The 24,662-nt window shown below is 44.8% G+C and overlaps 1 protein-coding gene across 1 annotated transcript in view; it reads left to right on the top strand.

The window, feature by feature from the left end:
• Positions 1 to 8,952, top strand: part of LOC138663266 (oocyte zinc finger protein XlCOF22-like) — a 51,842-nt gene extending 42,890 nt beyond the window's left edge. Inside the window, exon 7 of the mRNA XM_069749440.1 lies at positions 4,581 to 8,952. Coding sequence (XP_069605541.1) covers positions 4,581 to 5,947 — 1,367 coding nt within the window. The 3' untranslated portion in view covers positions 5,948 to 8,952. The remainder of the gene's footprint in view (positions 1 to 4,580) is intronic.
• Positions 8,953 to 24,662: the final 15,710 nt, after the last annotated feature.

Genomic DNA, 24,662 nt, shown 5'->3' on the forward strand with positions numbered 1-24,662 from the left:
AGACTGGAAATACGTGGAGAAGCAGTGATCTTTTATATGCGCCCATGTAACCAAGCAATTCCAGCCAGCGTCCTTCATTCAGACTCCAGCCAAAACAGAGTGGACCTCCTGAAACACGGTGTGGTACTGAAAGAGGTACCCCAGCTTGGTAGACCCCGTTACAAACTGCATTTAAATTTTGCTTCTGTCAATCGTGCCAGAAATAAACACACCGGTGACAACCCGTCACTTCATTGCGGGTCACCAGTGTTTTGGCATGACAATCTGAGGTCTCCTGGAAACTTCTATGGTTGTCAGTGCCGGCTTTCTGTGAGCACCACCCAGTGGTCGACGCTTATTGCAAGTGAATAAATCTGTTATATAGAGGCGACCTGAACATAGCCTCTATGTAGCAGAGCCAATCGAGTTGTAGCAGCTTCTAGTCTCCTATGGAGACCATTGAAGCATGCCGAAAGTTTAATAAAAAAAAGTTTTAAAAATGTAAAAATAAAAAATATAAAATTTCAACTCACACCCCTTTCGCCCCATTCAAAATAAAACAAAAATAAAATCAAACCTACACATATTTGGTATTGTCGCTTTCAGAATTGCCCGATCTGTGAATAAAAAAAGGATTAGCCTGATCGCTAAACATCGTAGCGAGAAAAAAATGTCAAAACTCCAGAAATGTTTTTTTCGTTTCCACGACATTGCATTAAGATGCAAAAATGGGCGATCAAAAGATCGTATCTGCACCAACATGGTATCTTTAAAAAGTCAGCTCAGTGCACAAAAAATAAGCCCACACCCAACCCGAGATCGCGAAAAATGAGACGCTGCGGGTATCAAAAAATAGCGTTGTTTTTTTTTTAACAAAGTTTGGAATCTTTTTTCACCATTTAGATAAAAAAGAACTTAGACATGTTTGATGTCTATGAACTCGTAATGACCAGGAGAATTATAATGGCAGGTCAGTTTTAGCATTTAGTGAAGGTAGCAAAAAAGCCAAACAAAAAACAAGTATGGGATTGCACTTCTTTTTGCAATTTCACCGCACTTGGAGTGTACATTAATGAGAAAAAAATGAACTTTTTTGAATTTAACAAATGGCTGCAAAGAAACACAAAGTGGAAACTTTAAAGGGTTATGTTTACTTCTCGTACCCACTGTAAATTTATGCTTGCCTGCAGGAGATGTGTTGGCTCAAGCCCTGGTTTCATGGATTCACTCCACATCATAAATTACGTTTATGTTTATAATCCTAAATAATTCAGATTGTGCAGTAATCTCTCCTGAAATGGGGAACACTAATACTTTCTCTACTCTTCTGGTCAGGACTCATAGTAGCTCCAATGGTCCACCATAAATGAGTGCAACCCCGGTTTAGTGTTGGAGTTCTCCCCTCATACATATGTTGTTGAGGATATAACATATATATATATATATATATATATATATATTTTTTTTTTTTTTTTACAAGTTCATTATTTATGATTGTTTGATTGTGGTAGGCCTGTCTCACGTATCTGAGTCTGTAACTCCCTGGGAGTGTTTTAAAAAAAGGTTTCAATTACCAAATGCCTGAGATCAAAATTTAAGACACCTCAGCTCTGCACTATTATAAAAAGTTCTATTTAAATGTCTAATACTTCTTCTTGACATTCATCTGACAGAAAATATTGGCCCTCACGATAGTTTATATTGCTTAGAGCCACCGAGTCCCTTACTCCAATTACTCCAAAGAAGTTTCACCACTACTCATTTTTTTTCCTGAGGATGATTGTTCAGCTTGATCATTTCAGTAGATGTGTTATTGTCTATAGTCAGTTTTGCCCATCATCTTTTAACTTCTTTAACCTCTACATGGATTTGGACTTATACAGAGACCTTGGGGCACAGTGTTACCGGCTGTTCTGTGGAATAAGGTGGGAAGAAGAATAGACAGATAACTGTGTCAGAACCACGGGGCCAGAGAAAATACTAACTCGGGAGACATAAGAGTAGTCAGTAAACAGGCCAAGGTCACAACAGGAAAAAAATATACAAGCTGGGAGCTAAGCACAAAGGACTGAACTAGAGGAGATCAAGGCTGTATCTGGCAGATTCCGGCAATATGCTTCAAGCTTTAGTAAGGTGTGGTGCTTTCAAAGTCCAAATCTGATTGCCCAAGGTTTTCGAAATCTCAGGCGGACATTATGCATATGCTTTGGCATTGTCCCAGATTTTCTCCTATTGGATTGTAGTGTTGAACTGCATTGGAGTGGTGTACGGGTGCATTATCCCTAGAGATTCGTTAATTAATATGTACCGTATATACTCGAGTATAAGCCGACCCGAGTATAAGCCGACCCCACTAATTTTGCCACAAAAAATTGGGAAAACTTATTGACTCGAGTATAAGCCTAGGGTGGAAATGCAGCATTTACCGGTGAATTTCAAAAATAAAAATAGATCATTATTTCCCCATAGCTGTGCCATATAGTGCTCTGCACCGTTCATTATTTCCCCATAGCTGTGCCATATAGTGCTCTGCACCGTTCATTATTTCCCCATAGCTGTGCCATATAGTTCCCTGCACCGTTCATTATTGCCCCATAGCTGTGCTATATAGTGCTCTGCACCGTTCATTATTTCCCCATAGCTGTGCCATATAGTGCTCTGCACCGTTCATTATTTCCCCATAGCTGTGCCATATAGTGCTCTGCACCATTCATATTTCCCCATAGCTGTGCCATATAGTGCTCTGCACCGTTCATACTGCCCCATAGCTGTGCCATATAGTGCTCTGCACCGTTCATACTGCCCCAAAGCTGTGCCATATAGTGCTCTGCACCGTTCATACTGCCCCATAGCTGTGCCCTATATGCTCTGCACCGTTCATATTTCCCCATAAATGCTCCACATAAATCTGTGCCGCTGCAATAAAAAAAAAAGCCATACTCACCTCTCTTGCTTGCAGCTCCCAGCGTCCGGTCCCGGCATCTCTGCGCACTGACTGATCAGGCAGAGGGTGCTGCGCACACTATATGCGTCATCGCGCCCTCTGACCTGCACAGTCAGAGCGCAGTGACGCCGGGAAGATGTAGCGGCGCCGGGAAGATGGAGCGGCGCCCGGCGGCTGGAACGGGGACAGGTAAATATGACATACTTACCTGCTCCCTGCGTCCGGCTCCTTCTCCCGGACAGCTGTCTTCGGTGCCGCAGCTTCTTCCTCTATCAGCGGTCACCGGCACCGCTGATTAGAGAAATGAATAGGCGGCTCCACCCCTATGGGAGGTGGAGCCGCCTATTCATTTCTCTAATGAGCGGTCCCACGTGACCGCTGAAGAGGGGAAGAGCTGCAGCACCGAAGACCGTGGGAATGCAGGGGGAGCGCCAGGATCGCTGGAAGCAGGTAAGTATGCCTCAGCGCCCTCACCCGCCGACCCTGCCACCCACCTTGACTCGAGTATAAGCCGAGAGGGGCACTTTCAGCCCAAAAATTTGGGCTGAAAATCTCGGCTTATACTCGAGTATATACGGTATGTTAGGGTATGTGGAGGAAATATTATCTGACAATGTGACTAAAATTCTAATTGCAAGATTATTTATTGCAAGGAAACTGATTGCAAAATTTTGGATTAGAGAGGAGCCTCCGGCCAGACGCGAAAATATTTACACCATGAGAAACAAGCTAGATTTCTTCCATAAATTATGGCAGCCGTGGTTGGATAGGATTAATTTATGTTATACCAGTATATAGTATTATAGAGTACAACTTATGGTAAACTGGAACTCTGTTTGATATTGTCAACTATGGACGAATTATTGTTTGCTCCTGATATAGTCTCCATGGGGGGGGGGGGTTAGTTTACTGTAAAACATAAAATTAGTATGAACATGTGATCTGTTGTAAATCTTGTTACGGTTAATAAAAATGTATCTGATTAAAAAAAGATGTGGTGCATTCCGATTGGCTAAAACAGAGAGCAGATTACTGCGGCTGACAGCACACATACCAATACAGCCAGACTGGATGGCTTCTGGTTCCAACACCACCTCTGTTACCAGCATCGTCTGCAGAATGAGTAAGGCTGTGTCTGGTGTCCGAAGCAGACATTGCAGAAGCATATCCCAGAGGAGATGGGGCACACCATTTGCAGAATCCCTAATATGATAAAATTGCAGAAAACCAGAGCTGATGAAATCCTAATAAAGTGACTCCATTTTGTAAATTATAACCCTCAATGAATTAATCTATAGGAATAGTGACTATTTTGACTGCACTGCAGTTTCCAGATATTAGCACGCGCAGTGGATGTTGGAAAGTGAAAATTGCAAATATCCCAAGTTATTACCCAACACATAGTGCCCAGATTGTGCTCCAGGAGATACACATGCCGTAAAATAAGTAGTTTCTTCTCACTATGGTAATGCCAAAAAATTGTTTCTTAATGCGGTTTTGAGCACAGTCTAGTAAACTGTAAACTATCATTGTCTTGGTGAATAATTCAATAATTTTGCATAACTTGCTATTTTTAGAGACCATTTAAGTAGAAATGTTAAGTATAGAATTCAAGGATATTTTATTCTAAAATAATACTTAGTTTTATTCTTGGCAGATGACCATACCAGGAGATCAGCAGGACAGCTGACATCTTCAATGTTTAAATCAGATGATCTTGAGATTCCACAGGATACAATTGAAGTAAATGCCATTACTCAAGATATACCATCATCCCTTCACAGCAAAGATCTGTCATCTGATCCTTTGGATCAGGTCCTGTCTTCTGATTCATTACCGACTGCTAAGGAAAATCAAAGTCACAAATTAACCATACAAAAACGAACAGCTCCTAAAGCAATGAAGACATTTTCATTTTCAGAATATGGAAATAGGACTTTTCTAGGGGAAAACTTTCTTAATCAACAAAACCTTCATAAAACAGACAGTAGATTTTCTTGTTCCAAGTGTGGGAGATGTTTTACCCAGAAATCATATCTTCTTAGTCACCAGAGAATTCACACAGGGGAGAAGCGTTTTTCATGTTCAGAATGTGGAAAATGTTTTATTCGGAAAGCGCATCTTGTTACCCACCAAAGAACTCACACAGGAGAGAAGCCTTTTTCCTGTTCAGAATGTGGAAAATGTTTTCTAGATAAATCAGTTCTTGTCAGACATCTTAGAGCTCACACAGGGGAGAAGCATTTTTCCTGTTCAGAATGTGGGAAATGTTTTAACCAGAAAGCGAGTCTTGTTAGCCACCAGAAATCCCACACAGGGGAGAAGCCTTTTTTCTGTTCAGAATGTGGGAAATGTTTTGTACATAAATCAAATCTTGTCAAACATCATAGATCACACACAGGGGAGAAGCCTTTTTCCTGTTCAGTATGTGGGAAATGTTTTGCAGATAAAAACGTTCTTATCACACATCATAGATCTCACACAGGGGAGAAGCCTTTTTCCTGTTCAGAATGTGGGAAATGTTTTAACAACAAAGCGCATCTTTTTACCCACAGAAGAACTCACACAGGGGATAAGCCTTTTTCCTGTTCAGAATGTGCGAAATGTTTTAAGCAAAAAGTGCATCTTGTTAGCCACCAGAAAACCCACACAGGGGAGAAGCCTTTTTCCTGTTCAGAATGTGGGAAATGTTTTAACCAAAAGGCAAATCTTGTTAACCACCAGAAAACCCACACAGGGGAGAAGCCTTTTTCCTGTTCAGAATGTGGGAAATGTTTTAAACGCAAAACGAATCTTGTTAGCCACCAGAAAATCCACACAGGGGAGAAACCTTATTCATGTTCAGAATGTGATAAATGTTTTTACAGGAAAGCGCATCTTGTTAGCCACCAAAGAACTCACACAGGAAATAAGCCTTTTTCCTGTTCAGAATGTGGGAAATGTTTTCTACATAAATCAGCTCTTGTCAGACATCATAGATCTCACACAGGGAAGAAGCCTTTTTCCTGTTCAGAATGTGGGTAATGTTTTAACCACAAAGCAAATCTTGTTAGCCACCAGAAAACCCACATAGGGGAGAAGCCATTTTCATGTTCATAATGTGGAAAAATGTTTTGTGAAGAAACCATCTCTTTCTAGCCACCAAAGAATTCACACAGGGGAGAAGCTTTACGTTCTTAATTGTTTTTACATAGTCACATACAAGTGCTTCTCACTAAATTAGTATATCATCAAAAAGTTAATTTATTTCAGTTCTTCAATGCAAAACGTATTATATAGAGCCATTAGAGTGATCTATCTCGTGTTTATTTATGTTGATGACTATATCTACAGTCAATGAAAACCCAAAAGTCATTATGTCAGTAAATTAGAATAAAATCACCTGCAGTGGCTTCCTAAGCATTTAAAAAAGGTCCCTTAGACTGTTTCAGTAGGCTCCACAATCATGAGGAAGACTGCTGACTGGACAGATGTCTAGAAGGCAGTCATTCACGCAGTCCAGAAGGAGGGTAAGCCACAAAAGGTCATTGCTAAAGTAGCTGGCTGTTCAGAGTGCTGTATCCAAGCATATTAATGGAAGGTTGAGTGGAAGGAAAAAATGTGCTAGAAGCAACCAGGATAACTGCAGCCTTGAAAGTATTGTTAAGAAAAGGCTATTCAAAAATTTGGGGGAGATTTACAAGGAGTGGAATGTTGCTACAGTCATTGCTTCAAGAACCACCACACACAGACGTATCATGGACATGGACTACAAGTGTCGCATTCCTTGTATGAAGCCACTCATGACCAATACACTACGTCAAAAGCGTCTAACCTGGGCCAAGGAGAAAAAGAACTGGACTTAAGCTCAGTAGTCCAAGGTGTTGTTTTCAGATGAAAGTAAATTTTGCATTTCATTTGGAAATTGAGGTCCCAGGTCTGAAGAAGAGTGTAGAGGCCACAATCCAAGCTGTTTAAGGTCTAGTGTGAAGTTTCCACAATCAGTGATGGTTTGGGGAGCTATGTCATCTGCTCCTGTACGTCCACTGTGTTTTATCAAGACCACAGTCAGCACAGCCATCTACCAGGAAATTTTAGAGCACTTCATGCTTCCCTCTGCCGACAAGCTTTTTGGAGATGGAAATTTAATTCTCCAGCAGAACTTGGCACCTGTCCACACTGCCACAAGTACGAATACCTGGTTTAAAAACATTATCACTGTGCTTGATTGGCCAGAAAACTTAACCTGTGCTTAACCCCATAGAGAATCTATGGGGTATTGTCAAGAGTAAGATGAGACACCAGACCCAATAATGCAGACGAGCTGAAGGCTGCAAATCAACCTGGGCTTCCATAACACCTCAGCAGTGCAACAGGCTGATCGCCTCTATGCCAGTCCACATTGATGCAGTAATTGATGCAAAAGAGCCTCAACTAGGTATTGAGTGCATTTCCTGAATATCCATTTTTGTAGGCCAACATTTTGGATTTTAAAATCATTTTTCAAGCTGGTGTTATAAAGTATTCTAATTTACTGAGATAATGACTTTGGGTTTTTATTGGCTGTAAGTCATAATCATCAACATTAACAGAATTAAACACTTGAGATAGTTCACTCTGTAATGACTATATAATTAGTGATGAACGAGCATCCTCAGTACTCGCCCAAGCATCGCAGTGCTCGTGATACTCGGCAAGTGCCGAGCATTTCCGGGTTTGTTCGGCGGGAGCTCTCGTCCCCACCCTGCATGTTTGGCACTCTAAAGAGCACTAATCACCAGGCAGGTATTGTCTGCCACGTACTGTAATGCCGCAGCCATGTTGGTTGTGGCATTACAGTGATTGGCTGGCCGCGGAGCGTCATCACGTCTTTATTAATGATGGGCGAGCACTACAATGCTTGGGTGCTCGTTTCTGGGGTCAAGGAAATTGGAATGCTTGGTTGCTCGACCCGAGCAATGACCCCAATGTAAGTCTATAGGAAAACCGAGCATTCTTGCCGCGTCTTCCCCCTGTGGTCCTTTTGAGGTCTAAAAACGTCTTAAATGGATGGGAACAGTGATCAAATGACATGGGAACATCATGGGGAATACTTCTGGAAGTATTTTTGAGTCCCAGATCACAGCTGTGAACAATGTTGTCAGAGTCTTACACCACTTTTACAGGCGCACAATAAAACATACAAAAAGGAAACCAAAATGGATTTTCCTGGGAAATTTGTTAAGGAACATCCTTTTGATTAGTATGTAAGGCAAAATAAACCAAAACAAACATGCTCCTCCACTACTTGGGCTATGTTCACACATAGCATTTCTGATGCGTTTTTCAACTTTAGCATTGCTTTCAACCAAAACAAATGCATTCACTGGGAAATGTAATTTTAACATTTTACAACCTTATTTGGCGATGTGGTGTGTGACACATCATCAGACACATCCTGTTTCATTTATGAAGGAAGGACTCTGAAAGTCACAAAGTCTATTTTGATAGGGCCAGCAGTCGGCCCTCACTATTCTTAGAAATCCATCCGCTGGCTATGCTTGTTGTTCCCATTATTAAACAGTGGGTCCCCTATACTTTTATTCCGGGAGTGGCAGGGCTGACCAAAATTTGGACACAACCTATTGAATAGACGTAATGGATGACCACATGCAACCAAAGTTTCCATTATTCATTTGGTACTCCCATACTGTTTGCTTAAGCATTGAATGCAATGCCTGCCCTGCCCCAAAGTTACACGCACCCCAATAAGCTTTTGAAATGAGGTTTGAATGGCCACATGAAAACAAAGTTCCCATTATTAGTCATTTGGTACTCCCATAAAGTTTGCCCATGAAGTGAATGCAAGGCCTGTTCCAAATTTGCATGCACCCCAATCCCCCTTGGAATAAATGTGGACTATTGCCTTTGAAAAATGTTTTCCCAGTTTAAAGGAGCAGGTCTCCTATACTTGTAATGCCCATGCAGTAAGTGTATGGGCTGACAAACATTTTCCCCTGGGGGGGTACACATCAACATGCTGTGTAAACATTTTTTGTATGGACATCATAAACACCCTTGAAAAAAAATAATTCGTTGCATCACGGAACATGTTCACACTGGTGATGTAGTGTTAATGTTTGAAGAGATGTGGATGATGGCCTCCTAAAAATTATTTTCCCAATTTAACGGAGCACGGGTCTCCTATACTTGGAATTCCCATACACTAAGTGGGCTGACAAATATTTCCCCCTGGGGGTACACATCAACATACTGTGTAAAAAATGTTTGTACAGTCATCATAAACACCCTATAACATAATAACGTGCCTGTTGCATCACGGTCACCATGTTGATCTAGTGGTGGTGGCTGATGAGGATGAGGGGAAGGAGAAGGATAACAGCAAATAGGCAAAATAAGGAAGCGTAAACCCATGTGTGGCTTTGAAGAGGTGCATGGGACTAGACCTCCCAAAAAAATGACACTGAATTTGAAGTTGATTCCCTGTGATCATTCGGTGGGCTAGAGAAATCTGGCCCATACCAATCCTTGATCATTTTTATCAGGCTGCCGTCACACTAGCAGTATTTGGTCAGTATTTTACATCAGTATTTGTAAGCCAAAACCAGGAGTGGGTGATAAATGCAGAAGTGGTGCATATGTTTCTGTTATACTTTTCCTCTCTTTGTTCCACTACCGGTTTTGGCTTACAAATACTGATGTAAAATACTGACCAAATACTGCTAGTGTGACGGCAGCCTAAGAGTCAGCCTGTCAGCATTTTCAGTTGACAGGCGAATGCGCTTATCAGTTATAATTCCACCAGTATAGAGGGATAATGGTGTGCACTCAGGTCAGAAACGGGGAGGTGCTGGTAAAACAGACCATGCGGTCCAAACAGTCATATATCAAAAAATTACCGCACATTCAAAGTTGATGTGATGCAAAAATTACAAAAGTTTATTGTGTTAACAATCAAGGTTGCCACCAAAAGAAATTATGTGCAGATAGAACCCGACATTTCGACCCTCCTGGGTCTTATTCATGGGGTTACTTGATTCCTGATCAAATGTATAAAGGTGGCAGAAGTTTAGGCAGGAGGGAAGTTCCCCTAGTGTATAATAGCTTAGAGAAGTATGAGGTAGGGGTATAGAAAATTGTTTGGAGGGATGACCTCTGGTGGGCATTGGCTGCGTATTTACGCTTGTGTTCTAAGGACTGGGGTATGTTCAACTGGATGCTGCACTGAGACAAGGACGTGCTTGATGATGGTGCTAGTTGTGAGGCATCTTTGCAGGCACCATGGACAGGGCATCCACGCACAGCAGTGGAAGAAGCAGTGGTGTCTAGAGTTGAGCGACTTTTACTTTTTTCGGATCGAGTTGGTTTTCGCGAAACTCGACTTTGTCAAAAGTCGGGTCGGTTGAAATCGGCCGATTATTGCGAAAAGTCGGGGGCCGACTGAAACACGAAACCCAATGCAAGTCAATAGGGAATCAAAGTCGGCAGTGAGTGGAGGACAGGAAAACACCTACAGTGCCCATTTTAATGCCAAAAACATCAATTCTTATTACTTAAGCTTGTCAATCTTAGTTTACTTTATAATAATAGTTAGGCATTGAAAACTGGGGGTCATTTGGCTAAAGTTGTGGGGGGGTAGGGCTGGCTCAAGATTTTCGTGGGTCCAGGAAACGCGGAATACGTCACAGCAGTGGAGCAGGGAGAGGTAAGTATTTCAACTTTGAAGTGCTGTGATCCTGAGCAAGCAGGGGGGGCCCACTCGTTGGCACTGGCACAGGGCTCCTCATAGTACGGCGGTGTGTTTGATGGCGGGTGGTGCCTCCCACTGGCAGAGACAATTTTGCGTACTATGAGGGGCCCTGTGCCAGTGATGTCGCCAACGAGTATGCCCCCCACCTGATGAAGGAACCTACACTTTCATCTACACCTTCCTCTTTGTCCCCGTGTAAGGTGGTATAGTATGCGTGAAGGGGAACCTGACTTTCAGCAGGGTCAGATTCTGGCTGTGTAGAGTGCTAGGGGAATGTAGTGGTCTGGGTCAATGTACCAGCAGACTCATCTAGCAGTGGCTGGGCAATGGGCAGGATGAGGAGGAAACCCAGATATAGGCCCAAATAATAAAGTAGGCTAAATGCAGTTCAAAATTGGTAACAGGACTAAACAGGCAGCATTGCTTTGTTCAGTGGAGGACAACTGTACTGGGTGGCAGACACATTTAGTATGCCCAAATAATAAAGTAGGCTAAATGCAGTTCAAAATTGGTAACAGGACTAAACAGGCGGCATTGCTTTGTTCAGTGGAGGAAAACTGTAATGAGTGGCAGACACAGTTAGTAGGACCAAATAATAAAGTAGGCTAAATGCAGTTCAAAATTGGTAACAGGACTAAACAGGCGGCATTGCTTTGTTCAGTGGAGGACAACTGTAATGAGTGGCAGACAGAATTAGTAGGCCCAAATAATAAAGTAGGCTAAATGCAGTTCAAAATTGGTAACAGGAATAAACAGGCGGCAAAGCTAGGTACAGGGCTGGGCTCCTCTGCTGAGTAGCAGACAGTGGTAGTAGGCGCAAAGTATTAACTGGTCTAAATGGAGGCCAGGGCCCCTGTATATTTTAACTATCATCTATCATTTCAACAAATTTGTATTGGCAGTGCCATTGAAGGATTTAACAGCACAGACTACACAGTGGTGGAGCAGGGAGAGGTAGGTATTGCAAGTGGTAGAGCACTGGTCGAGCTGGGGGGGAACACTCTCATGGGTGGTGGTACTGGCACAGGGCCCTGTTATGACCTGGTGGTTAGGAGCACCCGGCACGACCTGATAGTTAAACTCACACAGGACAAGCTCTGGGATGTGGGAGCTCTGCTGACCGCAGGCCCTAATCCTATCACAACAACTAGAAATAGCCGTGGAGCGTTCCTGACTCTCCCTAGACGCCTCTTCACAGCCTAAGAGCTAGCTAGCCCTAGAGACAGAAAACAAAGCCTACCTTGCCTCAGAGAAATTCCCCAAAGGAAAAGGCAGCCCCCCACATATATTGACTGTGAGTAAAGATGAAAGTCAAACGAAGAACTGAAACAGGTTTCAGCAAAGGGAGGCCAGACTTACTAAACAGACAGAGGATAGGAAAGGTATCTTTGCGGTCAGCACAAAAAACTACAAAAGACCACGCAGAGTGTGCAAAAAGACCTCCGCACCGACTAACGGTGCGGAGATGCCACTCTGCATCCCAGAGCTTCCAGCTAGCAAGACAAAATCATGAAAACTAGCTGGACAAGGAAACAATGAACAAATAATAACTATCAGGAACTTAGCTTCTGCTGGAGAAGACAGGTCACCAGAAAGATCCAAGAGCGAACTGAACCAATGCAGGAACATTGACAGCTGGCAAGGAGTAACGATCTGAGTGGAGTTAAATAGAGCAGCCAACCAAAGGATAAACCACGTCACCTGTGTAAGGAACCTCAGAAGCAGCAGCTTCACTCACAGCCACCAGAGGGAGTCCATGGACAGAACTCGCCGAAGTACCATTCACGACCACAGGAGGGAGTTCGACAACAGAATTCACAACAGGGCCCCTCATATGACGACAGTGTGTCTGACGTTGGTTGTGCACCACCACCGTCAGAGACACATTATTGTACTATGAGAAACCCTGTGCCAGTGCCGTCGCCCAAGAGTGGGCCCACCCACCTGTCCAGGCAAACGGCACTCGCACGGTTGCTTGCGCCAGGTGGTGATCATGGCCCTGTGGGGGGAGTCAGCCCATTTAGGGAGGTATAAAAATGGCCTATGGTGGACATTCAGCAGCTGCAAATAGAGGAATTGGAGAAGTTAGTAAAAGGAGGCCAAAAGCAAGACATTTTTCCGGCAAGCTACGTGTCAGCAGGGGAAGGTGGGCAAAATAATTTGAAATCCATGATTGGTTCATTTTAATGAAGGTTAGATCATCAACATTCTGGGTAGCCAGACATGTCCTTTTTTCAGGCAGTATTGAACCAGCAGCACTGAAGACTCTTTCTGATAGCACACTAACAGCAGGGCAAGCGAGCTCCTGTAATGCATATTCTGCCACTTCAGGCCAGGTGTCTAGTTTAGATGCCCAGTAATCAAAGGGGAATGACCTGTCAGGGAGAACATTGATAAGGGAGGAAGGGAGTAGTTTGTAACCATACTTGGACAAATGCTGTCTCTTGTCACTTTGAATCGATGCAGCAGTACCTGTCGTGTCAGCGGTCATTGCAAAATCACTCCACAAACTGGTCATAAAACCCCTCTGTCCAACGCCACTTCGGATATGTGCACCTCTAACACCTCTGCCATGTTGCCCCCTACGGCTCGTGAGAGAACCATCACCACCTCTGTGTGCTGGGAATGCCTGAACCAAACGGTCTACAAGAGTTGCTTGTTTGGTAGCCAATATTTGCTCAAGGTTCTCATGTGGCATGATATTTTGTAATTTTCCTTTATATCGTGGATCCAGGAGGCAGGCCAACCAGTAATCATCATCGGTCATCATTTTGATAATGCGGGCGTCCCTTTTTAGGATACGCAAGGCATACTCAGCCATGTGGGCCAATGTTCCAGGTGTCAATTCACTGCTTGTGCTGGGTTGAGGAGCACTTTCTTGCAAATCAACATCACTTATGTCCCGCAAAAACCCTGTACCTGAACTTGCAACGCCACCAGCTTCTATTGCCCCCTGAGAAGCATAAATATTCATCCCCATCATCCTCTTCGTCCGCCACCTCGTCCAGGAGACAATGGCTGACTGTCATCAAGGCTTCCCTCCTCCTCGGCTGCAGATGCCAGCTCCTTAATGTGCGTCAAACTTTGCATCAGCAGACGCATTAGTGGGATGCTCATGCTTATGATGACGTCGTCTGCACTTACCAGCCGTGTGCATTCCTCAAAACACTGAAGGACTTGACAGAGGTCTTGTAGCTTCGACCACTGCACACCAGACAACTCCATGTCTGCCATCCAAGTGCCTGCCCATGTATGTGTATCCTCCCACAAATTAATTAAAGCATGCCTCTGTTCGCACAGCCTCTGAACCATGTGCAGTGTGGAGTTCCACCTTGTTGCAATGTCGATTATTAGGCAGTGCTGGGGAAGATTCAGCGATCGCTGATGGTTCAGCATACGGCTGGAGTGTACGGGCAACCGGCGGATGTGCGAGCAAAGTCTTCGCACCTTCAGGAGCAGGGTAGTAACTCTGGATAATTTTTGAGGAAGCACTGCACCACCAGGTTCAAGGTGTGAGCCAGGCAAGGTATGTGTTTAAGTTCTGAAAGGGCTATGGCAGCCATAAAATTCCTTCTGTTATCACTGACTACCTTGCCTGCCTCAAGATGTACACTGAGCAGCCATGACTGAGTTTGTTGCTGCAAGTATTTGGCCAGTACTTCCGCGGTATGTCTGTTGTCGCCCAAACACTTCATTTGTAACACAGCCTGCTGACGCTTACCACTAGCTGTTCGATACTGGGACACCTCGTGTGCAACACTGGCAGTTGCGGATGGAGAGGTCGTGTGACTGCTCTGTGGACGAGCTTTTGCTTCTGGAGGAGGAGGAGGGGTGGCGAACGCCTACAGCCAACTGTTTCCTAGACCGTGGGCTAGGCAGAACTGTCCCACTATGGCTGTTCCCTGTGGACCCTGCATCCACCACATTAACCCAGTGCGTCATGATGGACACGTACCGTCCCTGGCCATGTCTACTGGTCCATGCATCTGTTGTGAGGTGCACCTTTCCACTGACTGATTGCCACAGTGCATGGACAATGCGGTCTTTGACAGGCTGGTGGAGGGCTGGGATGGCTTTTCTCGCAAAGAAGTTCCGACTAGGTAGGTCATAGCGTGGTACTGCATAGGCCATCAGGTCTTTGATAGCTTCGCTTTCAACCAACCAGTAGGGCATCATCTCTAATGAGATTAGTATAGCAATATTGGCGTTCAAACCCTGTGTACATGGATGAGAGGATGAGTACTTTCTTTTCCTAATGAGAGTCTCTTGTAGGGTGAGCTGGACTGGAGAGCTGCATATGGTGGAACTAGCGGTGGTGGACATGGCGGATTGAGAGAGGGTGGGTGATGGTATTCTTGATGTTGGCCTACATACAGTGTTTCCTGTTATGATCTGGTGGTTTAGGAGCAACATGGGACGAGCTCTGAAGGAGGTGGTACCTGTACTGACCGCAGTCCCTAAGCTCAACACAACACTAGAAGTAGCCGTGGGATGCTCCTGTCACTCCCTAGGCACCTCGTCAAAGCCTGAGAATTAACTACCCCTAAAGATAGAAACAGGAAAACTATCTTGCCTCAGAGAAAATCCCCAAAGGATAGATAGCCCCCCACAAGTAATGACTGTGAGTGGAGAGGGAAAAGACATACGTAGAATGAAACCAGGATGTAGCACAGGAGGCCAGTCTAGATAGATAGATAGGACAGGACGGAACACTGTGCGGTCAGTATAAAAAAACTACAAAAATCCACACAGAGTTTACAAAAATCTCCACACCTGACTAAAGGTGTGGAGGGTAAATCTGCTTCCCAGAACTTCCAGCTTAACTGAATTAATCCATACTGACAAGCTGGACAAAACATAGAATGCACAGAACGAATAAGTCCACAACATGTGGACAGAAAAGAGCAAAGAAAGGACTTATCTTTGCTGAACTGGTCAGGATATCAGGGAAATCCAAGAGAGATGTGAATCCAACCAGGAACCATTGACAAGTGGCACTAGCTGAAGGGAAGAGCCAGGCATAAATAGCCGAGCAGAAAGACAATCAGTGGAAGCAGTTGCAGACTGCTAAATCCAAGGAGCAGCCATTCCACTTAAAACCAGCGGAGAGAGCCCAAGAGCAGAACTCACAAAAGTGCCACTTACAACCACCGGAGGGAGCCCAAGAGCGGAATTCACAACAGTACCCCCCCTTGAGGAGGGGTCACCGAACCCTCACCAGAGCCCCCAGGCTGATCAGGACGAGCCAAGTGAAAAGCACGAACCAAATCGGCGGCATGGACATCGGAGGCAACAACCCAAGAATTATCCTCCTGGCCATAACCCTTCCACTTGACAAGATACTGAAGCCTCCGCCTCGAAAAACGAGAATCCAAAATTTTCTCAACCTCATATTCCAACTCTCCCTCAACCAACACCGGGGCAGGAGGATCAACCGAGGGAACAACGGGCACCACATATCTCCGCAACAAAGATCTATGGAAAACATTATGAATGGCAAAAGAGGCTGGAAGAGCCAAATGAAAAGACACCGGATTGATAATTTCAGAAATCTTATAAGGACCAATAAACCGAGGCTTAAACTTAGGGGAAGAAACCTTCATAATAATAATAATAATAATCTTTATTTATATAGCGCCAACATATTCCGCAGCGCTTTACAGTTTAACAGTTTCAAACTCAAAAGTCATAAGTAACAACGTTAACAATATAATAATTAAAGCAAAATAAGACGACCCTGCTCGTGAGAGCTTACAATCTACAATGAGGTGGGGGAGATGCAAAGTACAGGTGTGTATTTACAATGATGTATTTACATCATAGGAACATGACGAGAAGACAACCAAACCAAATCTTCCACACGAAGCCAGGGACCAACACACCGACGGCGGTTAGCAAATCGTTGAGCCTTTTCCTGAGACAACGTCAAATTGTCCACCACATGAGTCCAAATCTGCTGCAGCCTGTCCACCACAGAATCCACACAAGGACAATCAGAAGGCTCAACCTGCCCGGAAGAAAAACGAGGATGAAAACCAAAATTACAAAAGAAAGGTGAAACCAAAGTAGCCGAACTAGCCCTATTATTAAGGGCAAACTCGGCCAACGGCAAGAAAGCCACCCAATCATCCTGATTAGCAGACACAAAGCATCTCAAATAGGTTTCCAAGGTCTGATTAGTTCGCTCAGTTTGGCCATTAGTCTGAGGATGAAACGCTGAAGAAAAAGACAAATCAATGCCCATCCTAGCACAAAAGGCCCGCCAAAACCTAGAGACAATCTGAGAACCTCTGTCAGACACAATATTCTCCGAAATGCCATGCAAACGAACCACATGCTGAAAAAACAATGGAACCAAATCTGAGGAGGAAGGCAACTTAGGCAAAGGTACCAGATGGACCATTTTAGAGAACCGGTCACAAACAACCCAGATAACAGACATCTTCTGGGAAACAGGAAGATCCGAAATAAAATCCATGGAAATATGCGTCCAGGGCCTCTCAGGGACCGGCAAAGGCAAAAGCAACCCACTAGCGCGGGAACAGCAAGGCTTGGCCCGAGCGCAAGTCCCACAGGACTGCACAAAAGCACACATCCCGCGACAAAGAAGGCCACCAAAAGGACCTAGCAACCAAATCTCTGGTACCAAAAATCCCAGGATGACCAGCCAACACTGAACAATGAACCTCAGAAATTACCTTACTTGTCCATCTATCAGGAACAAACAGCTTCCCCACTGGACAGCAGTCAGGCTTATCAGCCTGAAATTCCCAAAGCACCCGCCGCAAATCAGGGGAGATGGCAGAAAGAATCACCCCTTCCTTAAGATTGCCAACCGGCTCAAGGACTCCAGGAGAATCAGGCAAAAAACTCCTAGAGAGGGCATCAGCCTTAACATTCTTAGATCCCGGAAGATACGAGACCACAAAATCAAAACGGGAGAAAAACAGGGATCATCGAGCCTGTCTAGGATTCAGCCGCTTGGCCGACTCGAGGTAAATCAGATTCCTATGATCAGTCAAGACCACAACATGGTGCTTAGCTCCCTCAAGCCAATGTCGCCACTCCTCAAACGCCCACTTCATAGCCAACAACTCCCGATTGCCGACATCATAATTGCGATCCGCAGGCGAAAACTTTCTGGAAAAAAAAGCACACGGTTTCATCAAAGAACCATCAGAATCCCTCTGAGACACAACGGCCTCTGCCCCAATCTCAGAAGCGTCAACCTCAACCTGAAAAGGAAGAGAAACATCCGGCTGACGCAACACAGGGGCAGAAGTAAATTGGTGTTTAAGCTCCCGAAAGGCCTCAACAGCCGCAGAGGACCAATTCGTCACATCAGCGCCTTTCTTCGTCAAATCAGTAAGGGGCTTAACCACACTGGAAAAGTTGGCAATGAAACAGCGATAGAAATTAGCAAAGCCCAAAAATTTTTGAAGGCTCTTCACAGATGTGGGTTGAATCCAGTCATGAATAGCTTGAACCTTAACAGGATCCATTTCCATAGACGAGGGAGAAAAAATAAAACCCAAAAAAGAGACCTTCTGAACTCCGAATAGGCACTTAGACCCCTTCACAAATAAAGCATTATCACGAAGGATCTGGAATACCATCCTGACCTGCTTCACATGAGACTCCCAATCATCGGAGAAAATCAAAAAATCACCCAAATATACAACCATGAATTTATCAAGATAATTGCGGAAAATATCATGCATGAAAGATTGGAACACAGATGGAGCATTAGAGAGCCCGAATGGCATTACAAGGTATTCAAAATGGCCTTCGGGCGTATTAAATGCAGTTTTCCATTCGTCACCCTGTTTAATACGAACAAGATTATATGCCCCTCGAAGGTCAATCTTAGTAAACCAACTAGCCCCCTTAATCTGAGCAAACAAATCAGAAAGCAAAGGCAAGGGGTATTGGAATTTGACCGTGATCTTATTAACAAGACGATAATCTATACAAAGTCTCAAGGAGCCATCCTTCTTAGCAACAAAAAAGAAACCTGCTCCCAATGGTGATGAAGACGGCCGAATATGCCCCTTCTCCAAAGATTTCTTAACATAACTCCGCTTGGCGGCATGCTCTGGCACAGACAGATTGAAAAGTCGGCCCTTAGGGAACTTACAACCTGGAATCAAGTTAATAGCACAATCACAGTCCCTATGTGGAGGAAGGGAACTGGACTTGGGCTCATCAAATACATCCTGGAAATCCGACAAAAACTCAGGGACCGCCGAAGAGGGGGAAGAGGAAATTGACATCAAAGGAACATCACTATGTACCCCTTGACAACCCCAACTAGTCACAGACATAGTTTTCCAAACCAGCACCGGATTATGTTCCTGTAACCATGGAAAACCCAGTACAACAACATCATGCAGGTTATGCAACACCAGAAAATGGCAATCTTCCTGATGTGCTGGAGCCATGTACATGGTCATCTGCGTCCAGTACTGAGGTTTATCCTTGGCCAAGGGTGTAGCATCAATGCCCCTCAAAGGAATAGGGCTCTGCAAAGGCTGCAAGGAAAAACCACAGTGCCTGGCGAATTCTAAGTCCATTAAGTTCAGGGCAGCGCCTGAATCCACAAATGCCATGACAGAAAAGGACGACAATGAGCAAATCAGGGTCACAGATAAAAGAAATTTAGGCTGTACAGTACTGATGGTAACAGACCTAGCGACCCTCCTAGTACGCTTAGGGCAATCAGAAATAACATGAGCAGAATCACCACAGTAAAAACACAACCTATTCTGACGTCTGAATTCCTGCCGTTCTGTTCTAGTCAAAATACTATCACATTGCATAGGCTCAGGACTCTGCTCAGAGGACACTGCCATATGGTGCACAGCTTTGCGCTCGCGCAGACGCCGATCAATCTGAATGGCTAGAGACATAGATTCGCTCAAACCAGCAGGCGTAGGGAAGCCCACCATAACATCTTTAAGGGCTTCAGAAAGACCTTTTCTGAAAATAGCAGCCAGAGCATCCTCATTCCATTTAGTGAGCACAGACCATTTCCTAAATTTCTGGCAGTATAATTCTGCCGCTTCCTGACCTTGACACAGGGCCAACAGGGCTTTTTCTGCATGATCCACAGAATTAGGTTCATCATACAATAATCTGAGCGCTTCAAAAAATTCGTCTACATTCAGCAATGCCGGATCCCCTGATTTAAGGGAGAATGCCCAGTCCTGAGGGTCACCACGCAGCAAGGATATGATGATTTTAACTTGCTGAATAGGATCACCAGAAGAACGGGGTTTCAAAGCAAAAAACAATTTGCAGTTATTTTTAAAGTTCAAAAACTTGGATCTGTCCCCAAAAAACAAATCAGGAGTAGGAATTTTAGGCTCCAAAGCCGGAGTCTGGACAACATAATCTTGGATACTCTGTACTCTTGCAGCAAGTTGATCCACACGAGAAAACAAACCCTGAACATCCATGCCAGAGCATAAATCCTGAACCACCCAGAGATCAAGAGGAAAAAAAAGACAAGACAAAACAGAGCACAGAAAAAAAAATGGCTCAGAATTTTTTTTTCCTTTTGAGATGCATTTAATTCATTTTTGGCCACTTGTACTGTTATGATCTGGTGGTTTAGGAGCAACATGGGACGAGCTCTGAAGGAGGTGGTACCTGTACTGACCGCAGTCCCTAAGCTCAACACAACACTAGAAGTAGCCATGGGATGCTCCTGTCACTCCCTAGGCACCTCCTCACAGCCTGAGAATTAACTACCCCTAAAAATAGAAACAGGAAAACTATCTTGCCTCAGAGAAAATCCCCAAAGGATAGATAGCCCCCCACAAGTAATGACTGTGAGTGGAGAGGGAAAAGACATACGTAGAATGAAACCAGGATGTAGCACAGGAGGCCAGTCTAGCTAGATAGATAGGACAGGACGGAATACTGTGCGGTCAGTATAAAAAACTACAAAAATCCACACAGAGTTTCCAAAAAATCTCCACACCTGACTAAAGGTGTGGAGGGTAAATCTGCTTCCCAGAACTTCCAGCTTAACTGAATTAATCTATACTGACAAGCTGGACAAAACATAGAATGCACAGAACAAATAAGTCCACAACATGTGGACAGAAAAGAGCAAAGAAAGGACTTATCTTTGCTGAACTGGTCAGGATATCAGGGAAATCCAAGAGAGATGTGAATCCAACCAGGAACCATTGACATGTGGCACTAGCTGAAGGGAAGAGCCAAGCATAAATAGCCGAGCAGAAAGACAATCAGTGGAAGCAGTTGCAGACTGCTAAATCCAAGGATCAGCCATTCCACTTAAAACCACCGGAGGGAGCCCAAGAGCAGAACTCACAAAAGTGCCACTTACAACCACCGGAGGGAGCCCAAGAGCGGAATTCACAACAGTTTTCTACCAATAACCTTGTGATTCCCTGACTGCTTTGGCCTAGCGACGATACCTCCACATTTGCTGCTGGTGGTGTCCTAACCGGTGGGCTTACAGTGAGGGAAGCAATGTAGCTTTGCTGACTACATTCTGAGCAGGTGCACCAACGGTACAGGACGTTTGGTAGTTAGTCCAGGCTTGCAAGTGCATGCTGGTTAAATGTCTAAGCATGCACGTTGTACTTAAATTTTGAAGATTCTTCCCTCTGCTATAGGTCTTTGAGCATTTCTTACAGATAACTTTTGACTGATCATTCGGATCTTGGTTAAAAAATTGCCACATTACACTCTTCCTACTATAGAACACCTTTTCAGGCATTGCACGCTGTGCTACTTTCACCGGATGGCCATGCTGTCCTAAAACTTTGTTTTTGACAAACGTTTTTGGCCTGATACGGGCCTGCCAGATGACAGGTGTTGCGATGTAGATGGCTGCTGCGGATCATCCTCCTCCGCTTCTGAGCTACTGGCAGCAGCACCCTCTTCCCCCAATGGCTGCCAATCTGGGTCAACAACTGGGTCATCTATCACCTCTTCAATGTCATGTGCACCTTCCTCTGTGTCACCTTGTAAGGTGCTATAGCATTCGGGACGGGGCACCATAGGCTCAGCAGGGTCAGATTCTGGCTCAGTACACTGCGAGGGCAATGTAGTCATCTGAGTCAATGGAACAGCATAATATCTAATAATCTAGCTGTGGCTGTGCATCAGTGCACTCCATGTCCGATTCATCTTGTAATGGGCAGTTAACAATTTCCCTTTCTAACCCAGGCACGGTATGTGTAAAGAGCTCCATGGAGTAACCTGTAGTGTCGCGTGATGCATCCTTCACTTTTGGTTTGGGTGAAGGACACAAGGAAACGTCTTGTTCCTGACCGGGAGCATCCACTGACGACTCGCTGCTTTTATATTTGGAACTTTCTGAAGAGGAGGCAAAAGAGCTAGAGGCGGAGTCAGCAAGGAAAGCCAAAACTTTTTCATGCTGCTCCGGCTTTAAAAGCTGTTTTCCTACTCCCAGATATGGGAGCCTTCGAGGCCTTGTGTAGCCAGATGATGACGCTGACTCAACACCTCCAGCCTTAGGTGCTATTGTGCTTTTGCCACTACCACCAGATGCACCACCACCACCATCAGTACCAGCTGGCAACCACCGCCCACGGGCTCTTCCACCAGACTTCCTCATTTTTTGGAAAATCTAACCAAAATAACAACCGTTATATGGTACTGTAAAACAAGGTAGAAGGTGTATATAAACTTGTTGAGAATTTAAATCTCCCTTTTTTGGGGGGAGACTGAACCAAAACTCAGGCCCAGTGTATATAACAACGCAATCTAAGTGGCAGAAAGAGGCTGGCTGACATACAACAAACTAACAGGACTGAAGTATATCCTCTTTGTGAGAATTTAAATCTCCCTTTTTTGGGGGGAGACTGAACCAAAACTCAGGCCCAGTGTATATAACAACGCAATCTAAGTGGCAGAAAGAGGCTGGCTGACATACAACAAACTAACAGGACTGAAGTATATCCACTTTGTGAGAATTTGAATCTCACTTTTTTGGGGGGAGACTGAACCAAAACTGAGGCCCTGTGCATAAAACAACACAATGTAAGTGGCAGAAAGTGGCTGGCTGATATACGACAAACTAACAGGACTGAAGTATATCCACTTTGTGAGAATTTGAATCTCACTTTTTTGGGGGGAGACTGAACCAAAACTCAGGCCCAGTGTATAAAACAACACAATGTTAGTGGTAGAAAGTGGCTGGAAGATATACAGTACAACAAACTAACAGGACTGAAGTATATCCACTTTGTGAGAATTTGAATCTCCCTTTTCTGGGGGGAGACTGAACCAAAACTCAGGCCCAGTGTGTAAAACAACACAATGTAAGTGGCAGAAAGTGGCTGGAAAAATATGAAAAAATACAAGGACTGTAGTACAATTTCAATCTCCCTACAATGATCTCAGGGAAAATATGGCAGCAATAAAAAGGACTGCTGCACACAAAAGTGTGGACAAATAAACAAGATAACTGCAGAAAGGAGCAACAGGATTTTTGCTTTTAAAAAAGCAGTTGGTTTGCACAGCAGCGTACAAACAGCAATGCAGCTATCAGGGAGCCTTATAAGGCAGCCTAATAAGCTACAGAGATGATGCACAAAAATATAGCCTCCACTGTCCCTGCAAAGAAAAGGTGGTGTTTGACAGTGGAAATCGCTACAGCACAAGCAGTTTGGGGTTAATCTTCCCTCCCTAACTATATCCCTTCTTCTGCTTCTTCTGATGAAGCTGCAGCAACCTCTCCCTATGCTAAGATCGGCAGAAGTAAGATGGCAGCCGGCATGCACGCCAAGATATAGACCCTGTGACACCGCAGAAAGCAAGCCAATCACTGTCATGCCCTTCTCTAAGGCTACTTTAACACTAGCGTCGGAATCTCCCCGTCGCAATGCGTCCGGCAGAGATTCCGACGCTAGCGTTTGACGCACTGCACAACGGGTGCAGCGGATGCAATTCTCCGGCGCATCCGCTGCCCCATTGTGAGGTGGGGGCGGAGTTCCGGCCGCACATGTGCAGTCGGAAAAAGAGGTCCGTCAGGAGCAAAAAACGTTACATTTAATGTTTTTTGCTCCCGGCGGTCCGCCACAACACGGCGCAACCGTCGCACGACAGTTGCGACGTGTGGCAAAGCGTCACAATGCGTCGCTAATGTTAATCTATGGGGCAAAAACGCATCCTGCAAACAACTTTGCAGGATGCGTTTTTTTGCCATAAACGACGCATTGCGACGTCTGGCAAAAAACGCCAGTGTGAAAGTAGCCTAAGATGTTGGGGACCGAGACCTATGTCATCACGCTGCCCACACTCTGCGTCCTCCTTCATTGGCTGAAAAATGGCGCTGAAAGCGTAATACGAAACGCGACTTTTGCGCGTAGATCGCCGACCTCATGGCCAATCCCACACTAGGATTAGGTCGGGTTTCATGAAACCCGACTTTGCCGAAAGTTGGCGATTTTTTAATTTGTCCGATCCGTTTCGCTCAACCAAAAGTGGTGTCACCAGCAGACACTGTTCATGGACCCTGGGGTTCGGCCCACAAAGTCGCATGCTTTGCTGCCAGGTGCCTGATCATGCTGGTGGTGGTCAGGCTGGTAGTTTTGCTACCCCTGCTGATGCGGGCATGGCGGGTGGTGCAAATGGCATTTTCGGGGTTGTCGCCAGAGTCTTTTAAAAACAACCAGATTCGAGAAGACCTAACAGACCTGGCGCCCCCCTGCTCATCACACTCAGCTCCGGAATCACCAGTGTAGGGAGAGTTGCTGCAGCAATAGGGACAGAATAGGTGGGGTATCAGTTAGTGTGTGTATAGCATTGTTGAATCCACAAATCCAGCTAAATCAACAGTTCACTTCAGTTATTACGTTCTGACCATAAGCAGTGCTGGCTTCATCCCTTTTTTTTGCTTTGCATTGGTATGTGGCTGACCACCACTGTTGCCGCGCACGCTGGGTTATGTGCACCATTCTTTCTGTGTTCACTGTGATTGGTAGGCTGCTGTGCACACACACACAC

Source organism: Ranitomeya imitator, chromosome 2, assembly GCF_032444005.1.
Source record: "Ranitomeya imitator isolate aRanImi1 chromosome 2, aRanImi1.pri, whole genome shotgun sequence".
In the NCBI taxonomy this organism is placed as follows: domain Eukaryota; kingdom Metazoa; phylum Chordata; class Amphibia; order Anura; family Dendrobatidae; genus Ranitomeya; species Ranitomeya imitator.